The 7,831-nt window shown below is 37.4% G+C and overlaps 1 protein-coding gene across 1 annotated transcript; it reads left to right on the plus strand.

Moving 5' to 3' along the window:
* Positions 1-284: 284 nt before the first annotated feature.
* Positions 285-6,067, plus strand: LOC149751247 (TFIIB zinc-binding protein). Its single transcript, XM_089927554.1, has 5 exons — positions 285-539; positions 3,528-3,568; positions 5,493-5,573; positions 5,667-5,723; positions 5,826-6,067. The coding sequence occupies exons 1-5, from the start codon at positions 422-424 to the stop codon at positions 5,901-5,903; spliced, it is 375 nt and encodes a 124-aa protein (XP_089783680.1). The 5' UTR covers positions 285-421; the 3' UTR covers positions 5,904-6,067.
* Positions 6,068-7,831: the final 1,764 nt, after the last annotated feature.

Consider the following 7,831-nt stretch of genomic DNA (forward strand, 5'->3'; position numbering starts at 1 on the left):
GGCTCTTAGTGAGATTTAGAAGACGAAGAAGGAGAGATCAACTTTTGATGGATTTCTAATATCTATTTTGATTATATAATTCATACACATATATAATATTATAAATTATTAGTTGTGGTGCATATCAGGCTAGGCTGCAGACTTTTTGCTAGCCCAAGCTTGAACTGAAAGCCAATTGGGTCTCAACTTTCAGGCTTGACCAACTAGCGCTGAATAATTCTTCCTAGTTTTGCCTAAAATCGGTCCAGGCTGGACCAGGTTTCAAAACATTAGGCTGCACCCTGGGAAATATCATATCGCGCAACCAAACCCTGTCCTCCAAAACCCCCAAAGCCCGTTCGCGCACGAGCTCGCTGCCCGGCGCCGCCGACCTCCGCAAGCCCTCAGGCGAGGCTAGGGCGGGCAGTAGGGAAGACCGAGGATGGCGTTCTTCCACGCTCGCGACTTCTTGTTCTGCGGAATGTGCGGGACCCTCCTATCCTTCGACTCGCTTGACTTCGCGAACTGCCCTCTTTGTGGCTTCAAGCGCGCCGCTAAAGGTACTACCACTCCGATGCCTCAAGCCAATGCGTGAATTTGTCGGTATTTCTGATCCAATTTTCCTGTTACTGGATGCTCCATATGTGTATATGTAGCTCCTCTATGGAGCCTTCGATTACTAGTTTTGGAAGGCATGATTTTGTTCTTAATTGGGCTAATAACTGTTCTTTGTTGAAGCGGATATAGCAGTAGTCTTCCATGATTGGGTTATCGAAGACTGGAAAATTTTGTTATTCTAGTGTGTTATCTGCTTGTGGCTAGATTGACAACTTATTTTGTTGCTTGAACGGTGTCTAATCTGGCATTCAATGAACCCGTAATATGTCTACTGTTTTGATGTTTAATTTGGATATTTGTAAAAGGTTAGTGCTGCATCAGAGGTGCTATTTTGAAAGTTCCTCCTACTTAGCTTGAAGGTGATGGAGGCACCTTCAAACTATTTTATTATATATGCTGTAGAGCAGAATATATTGAAGTGGAAAAGAGATGAAGAAGGTAACATTTTGGAGAATCTCCACTATGAAGCTTCAGAGTTTGGTTAAACTCAAAATCCCTTAATAGGAAACCCCACATTCATGACTCTTTATATGGATATCGAAGTTGAACATGATGATTGGAAGGCCAATGACGAAGAAAGAATATCATAGAAGTAGTCGCAACAAATCCAAGACTAGAATATAGGATGCAATGCATATTTTGGTACATTTTGGTTGCAGACTCTGAGTAGATTACTAACGAACTTATTTGAAGACATCAGGGATGCTTAACAATGAATGAGACAAGTAAAGAATAGCAATTATACCATGCCCAGAAGAATTAATAGGGCAGATTGGAAAGAAATGAAAGTATAAGAAATTGCTGAAGATCATAAGGGAAAGGGCAATGGCCCTAAATAACCCACCTTTTACTGGTTCTAGGTCTACAACTGGCTCTGGCAGAGTGTTTTTTTTTAATGAAAACTTATTATTATCACTATATCCCAAGCTATAAAACATTTGGAGATTTAGACCATGCAAAATGATAGTCCTATGAGGAACTTTCTCACTAAACCTGGTCAAGTTATGTGTTTGACAAATTTCATGACCTTTTAGTGGCAGATGAGCAAGTCCAATAAATACAATCATGAACCTGAAGCTTTACTAATTCATAAATTGCAGAAATATGGTCATGCCTCATGTGATGCATTCATTTCTTTTGAATCTCCACAGTTGTCCTAGGATGTCTCAGGTTTATATACCATAAAACTTGAGGAGAAAATGTTAGAGTGGATGTGCACCGTACGAGCAAGGCATCACCAGCTGGGGAAGGTGTATAGAACCTTGTCTTTCAAAAAAACATTTCAGAAACATCTACACAGTATGAGTATAAGCCTGCAGATAGCACATCAACTATTGTCCGAGTATTTATTTATATACGTGAGAATTCTACTATGTAAACTTGCTCACAAACATGTCTGGCTTCCTTTCAGTCCTTTTTCTGGTTTTGTTTTTTACGCTATGAAAAGCATCTCTTCCTTTACAGTAAAAAGCATCTTGCAAGTCATCAAGGTTTCTTATGTTTATCATTTTTCTCTTTCTGTATGTAGTCAAATAGTAATTGAACAGCACACTATCTGGTCAATCATAAACACTTAACTATGCATAAATCTGAATCGAATGTGTTTAGATTTTCTTTTTCAAAGAAATGATATCTGGATTTTAAAAAGATATTTATCGTGCTGTCTAAATCTTCTCTAATTAGAAATCACAATATTAAGGCTTGTAAGATTCATAGTTAAAGACAAGTTCATACTCCATCTCGTTTTATTTTGATTTTTTGAAGGACTTCAGCAATTAGTGAAAGATCAGTTCATATTATCAGAACAAAAAAAGAAAAACAAAAAAGATTGTAAAGCAGCAAGTAATTTTAGGCACCCAACTTGCAGTACAGCATTGCTAAAAGGTGATGAACAGTATCTAAAGACAATTTGCTAACTGATGACCATTTGAGCAGTGTATTTGCTTTCTCATTAACTTTTGACCCCAGCATTTGGAGTTGAGGTTGTAGCTGCTTTTATGTTGTATTGTATGCTCGCATGCACCTTATTTTGGCAAGCGGCAACACATGTTTACTGTGTCCAGAGATGGGGTTTTGTCCTTTTTTCAAAGTTGAAGATCAGATTTTATTTCGTCGTCCAGAGTAATAATGTGTTCTCCACAAACACAGATGTGCACTTACATGGGCATGCACACACACATACTCAAAAAAGGTAAAAACAACTCTGCTCTCTTTTTCTAAAAAGTGTTATTAGAGCTGTTTGGTCTGCCATGCAATTCAGTAGGTTTCCATAATATGGAGCCCAATAGTTTAACAAAAACTTGCTGGCAGTAGAATTTATTGATTCAGTTTGTGATGGCGATCCACCACAAATGATCCAAGTCAATGCCTTTCTTTATGCTGTTCATGTTGGGAAGGGAAATATATTTCTTGCCTCAACTGTTAATGAGAATCTCAAATTTATGTACCAAAAACCTTCATTTTTTTTTTATCAATTAAGATTCTTATCTTCACTAGTTATAGGATCTTTATAAATATTTATATTATTGATGCATGTATAACAAGTAGAAAGATTGAAATGTTTAAAAACAAACTAGTATCTTCTGATTATCTGGATAAAGTGATCACTAGCTGGTTGCATTTTATGTCAAGGAGAAATATGCAATTATTCTTTGGTATTTACTTGTATTAATTCTTCATTATCTATTTATTTCCTTCATGAAGACTACTTTCTGTTACTAGCTTTCATATTGCTCTTCTTATTGTTTGTTGAGTTCACAATCTGTTCTCATGTTTTTTCTGCTACCAATATATTTTTTCCATCTTTTTTTTGGGTATAGTTTTCTCAACTCCTTTGCTACATTTGTTAGTCATATGTCATGACAACTTAAAAGGATATCTTTTTCTGTGACCATTGATATACAAATCTAATTTGAAGATTGTTTTCCCAGAGATTGAAGGAAGAGAGACACGGTACACTATCACAGCTGAGGTATGTGTTACAAGCATATGCCAATGGATTTCCTAATTTTTTGTCACCATCTCATCTAGTTGACATTTATCCATCAGCAAGGACATGACACACTCATGGAGACTGTGTTGAGTAATCATCATTAATCTACTGAAGCTTGGATAAGACGTTTGAGTGTCATTAACCAATAATATTATATAAGAAATGTGTAAAGACAATTTTAATGAAAGCCTAACATTGCACATTCATGGTATGTTTAATGAAATTTTCTTCTCCACGGACTTGCAGATTTTGCTACCTACTCTCTTATAGCCTTCTTGAAATAACTTGTCTCGGCTTCATTATTTTGGTAGAAATCATGTTTTGTAATTATTCTAGAATTTTTATATACAGATCTGCTATTTGGCATGAAACGGTGTAGAAGAGTTGTGCGTCCGTGACCGTTCAGTTTACCTATCTGTACCCATTACCAGCAACTCGACATGGTTGTGGGTATGATGTGAATGGGTCCATTCTGTTTCTACTTGTTCTCAAGGTCCCAATCACTTCATGTATGCATTTGCCCTCAAACACAAATCTTTCCCCTCCTCTGAAACATCTGTGACCAACAGCAACTAAATATATGCCTTTATTCCATCTATACCAAGTTCACCTTACTGATGAACTTGTGATCCATCAGAGTCTGGGAACTTGTTAAAAACTAATCGTAGTTTTAGTTCTTTGATATGGTGTCAAGGTCCTAGCCAAAGCAATTGGGCAAGGGACGGGTCTACCCTAGAATTCTAGAAGACCATTTGGCATGAGGATTACTTATCGGTTGCATAATTTAAACTCTGGTGATGAAGAACTGCCCATTTAGATTCCTCTAGAATTGGAAACTTCAAACTACATTTCTAAATGGTTGAGACATAGGGGGGGCAAAATCTGATCTGCACCTGCCAACCTGCATGAATCCACCTGCAATAAATGGGTTTGGTGGGGTTTTCTTAAAGTTGGTTTGGTTCCGGGTCAACCCAAAATCAAGCTTGGGTTTAGCCCTCAGACGCAATGGGCCACCTGTGATAAATCATTTGAGAACCAATCAGCTCCCACACCCAGCATAATTGATAATTCTAATTGTTTCCATGTGGTTTGGTTCCCTAGTTCAAAAAATAAAGAGGATTATAAAGAGTAATGGACATGTTGGGTTATGGGATTTGGGGATGTTGGGTTGCATTTTAGCTATTCAATCTTTAGATAGATTATGACTGATATTTTGTAAATTCCTGAGTTTATTGTGCTTATGATGATATATTCAAGGTTCATTTTGGTTTTGTTTTTTGTGCTCTTCACGTACCATGTTTTGTTTTCTGGGACATCTTAAGCCGTTACAAACTTGATTATAAGGAAAGGTACCAATAGTTGAAATATTCTCCTTTATAAACATTGCCATTTGACACCACCCAATTCTTATCTCATGCATGTGCACAGTCAGCAGCCAACAATTTTACTTTACTGTGACCACGGCATTGTCCCCAAAATCAGACATTGGTATTCAAACACCTTTCATATAGTCATCATCCTGTAGCATATGATTGTAATGTTTTGTAAAGACTTCTGCTTTTAGTAACTTGGCTTTTCATGGGCATTTCTATGTTCTGAAGTCTTTCACTTGCAAAATCAATTAGCAGGAAACACAATATGAGATTTGTGAATCCATGTGGCTGTTAATCAATCAGGAAACAAGTATTTGAGAGTCCTGACACCATTAAATCTTCTTTTCTGCAATTGTCTCCATTATAATGGTTGCCATGTTCATAGATTATGCTTGGATAATTGGGGATAAATCATATATGATCAATAAATCTAATGTAGATTCTGTTTCTCACTTTTGCTTGAAGTGATGAATTCTTTTTCCTAGATTAATTGTGATGACCAATGTTTTTTTCTGTCATTTCTTTTTCAGGATATCAGAAGGGAGCTAAAGATTGAACCTTTTGTAGTTCTTGAAACCACTCCCATCGATGAAGTGGCACAAAGAGCGGTGGTAAGTAGATGTTAAATTATATCTAAAAACTGATACTATTTGCAATTAAAAATTTATTGAACATAGCTCCTGATTTGTTTTATATTATTACAGGTAAATGAATCATGTCCTCAATGCCATCACCCCCAGCTTGAGTATTATACCAGACAGGTAAAAAGTGATCACCATTATGTTGTCTTGCTCTCTTAATCATTTTGAAATTTTTTGTTTGTGTCACTATTATTGACCATTTTTCTCAACTAAAAATTGCAGCTACGATCCGCTGATGAAGGGCAAACAGTTTTCTATGAGTGCCCAGAATGCAGATACAAGTTTTCAGTCAACACATAAAAAAATGTTATTATCTGTTCCATTATGGTCGTCAAACACATTCCTGAATGAATATACCAAACAAAAACACATGCCTGACTGTAAACATGGTTTCAGATTCATCTTTATTTGTATAGATCATAAATGTTTCGACGCTAATTTCAATCATCATTGTGTTTGGATGCCATTCTTTGTTGCACTGGTGAAGATGACGTTCTTTCAATGGCATTACCTTAATTTTGTGTTCTTTTTTTTTTATTAAAAAAAAGTCAATTGGTACCAAATCCTATTGTTTGGCAGGTTGGAATTCTAGTATAACAAATCTGAGCTGATTAAGATCACTACGGGCATGCATCATAGTATATGATAGTTGTTGAAAATTCATTCAATGACTCACATTTTTTATCTTTAGCTATTGGATGCTTCGTATCATCTAGGTTGATGAGAAGCATTTGAATGAGCCAAATTTAGCAGAATACCACAAGCTGAGCAGGTTTACGTTTTTGTTGTATGCGGTCCATCCAAATAAGCTATGTCGAAGTATTTGTGAAATTGTGTGCTAGCATTGCTGTGTATGAACTAGCTTACAAATTATATGTAGTTTGGAAGGTACACCCTTTTGCTTGACCTGAATGATGTCTCCATGCGTTGCAATCCCTGAGGCACCACAAGAAAGGGCCATTTGTGAGGAACTTTCTCCAAACTGCTCCCTTAGGACCACAACAATAAGATAAATCTCTTCCTAGTCGGAAACAAACAGCTATTGGCACGTACCGGCTATACTATATCAGTATCGCTACTGAATTGGTATATGGTATGAGAGGCATTATGACATTTGATGCACCAAATTGGATAATGTAGATGATGGCCTGAAAATTTACGAGCTTAATATAATTTCTAGCACGGAAAGGATGCATGGCCAAAAAGAAAACATATATAGCATCCTTCTCTCACTAGACATCATGGTCTTCTTTTAGTTGGCTTGGAAGAAATGCATCATGAGCTGTTTGCTGGAAACTTTGTTCCGTCTACAGCTGTGGATAAACCTTCACAGCTTTAAATGGGAGAAGAGACAGATGTATTCATCCTTCAGCTTCAGTCTTTATGTTTTCTTGCGTGTCCAATGACCCATTCCAGGAAGAAGTTTAAAAAAAAAGAAACAAATGTATCACACGCGAAAAGTAGTAGTCGCCAAATTAAATGCCAATTTCAACTCGATTGGCGTTTGATATCTCCAATGCTCCCATCCTTGGAAGAATGCACCCTCTTCGCATTTTGCTCTCCCAGGAGAAACTAGTGAAATGCTGCACTCAAGAGTTAAGAGTGTATTTACAAAGTTTGACAAATTATGAAAAAAAAATTAATCAGCCTCTGCAGCGATGGGCACCCGCTGTTGCAGTATATCCGCAGGTTATTGAGGAAATGTGTGATCAGCAATCAAGACTCCAAGTTGATTGCGGCAGGGGGCGATACTTCTTCGAGGCATCAGCCATTGGGCGGAGCTTTGGGTTGTGTGGCAGGGCATTTCCTACGCGAGACATGTGCTAGCGGTTGGGAGCATTATCCTTGAGGAGAACTTAGCTGTGGTGATTCAGTATATACGGGATGAGGAGAGGGGGGGATCTGAACACCCAATCCTAGGTGATATGGTGAACGAGTGTGATGCCTTTCAGGCCGTGCATGTTTATTGCGAGATGAATAGGGCTGCTGACTGAATCGTCTCCTATACTGCTCATCACTCTAGCGAGTTTCTTTGGACTCAGAGTTCTATTATCCCTTCTCTTCTAAGTTGTCTTCTTTCTTTTGACATGATGGGTTGTACTCATGCGCGTTTAGTGTAAGCAGCCGATGTACAAAAAAAAAGAAAAAGAAAAAAAGAAAATGTGTTTGCCTCATGAGTACCCATATATATCCGGAGGCTAATAAGACAGATGATTAGTTTGCCTCAT

The sequence above is a fragment of the Phoenix dactylifera genome, chromosome 15, assembly GCF_051530095.1.
Source record: "Phoenix dactylifera cultivar Ajwa chromosome 15, Ajwa_hap1_PhDact_Kaust_v1.1, whole genome shotgun sequence".
NCBI lineage: Eukaryota > Viridiplantae > Streptophyta > Magnoliopsida > Arecales > Arecaceae > Phoenix > Phoenix dactylifera.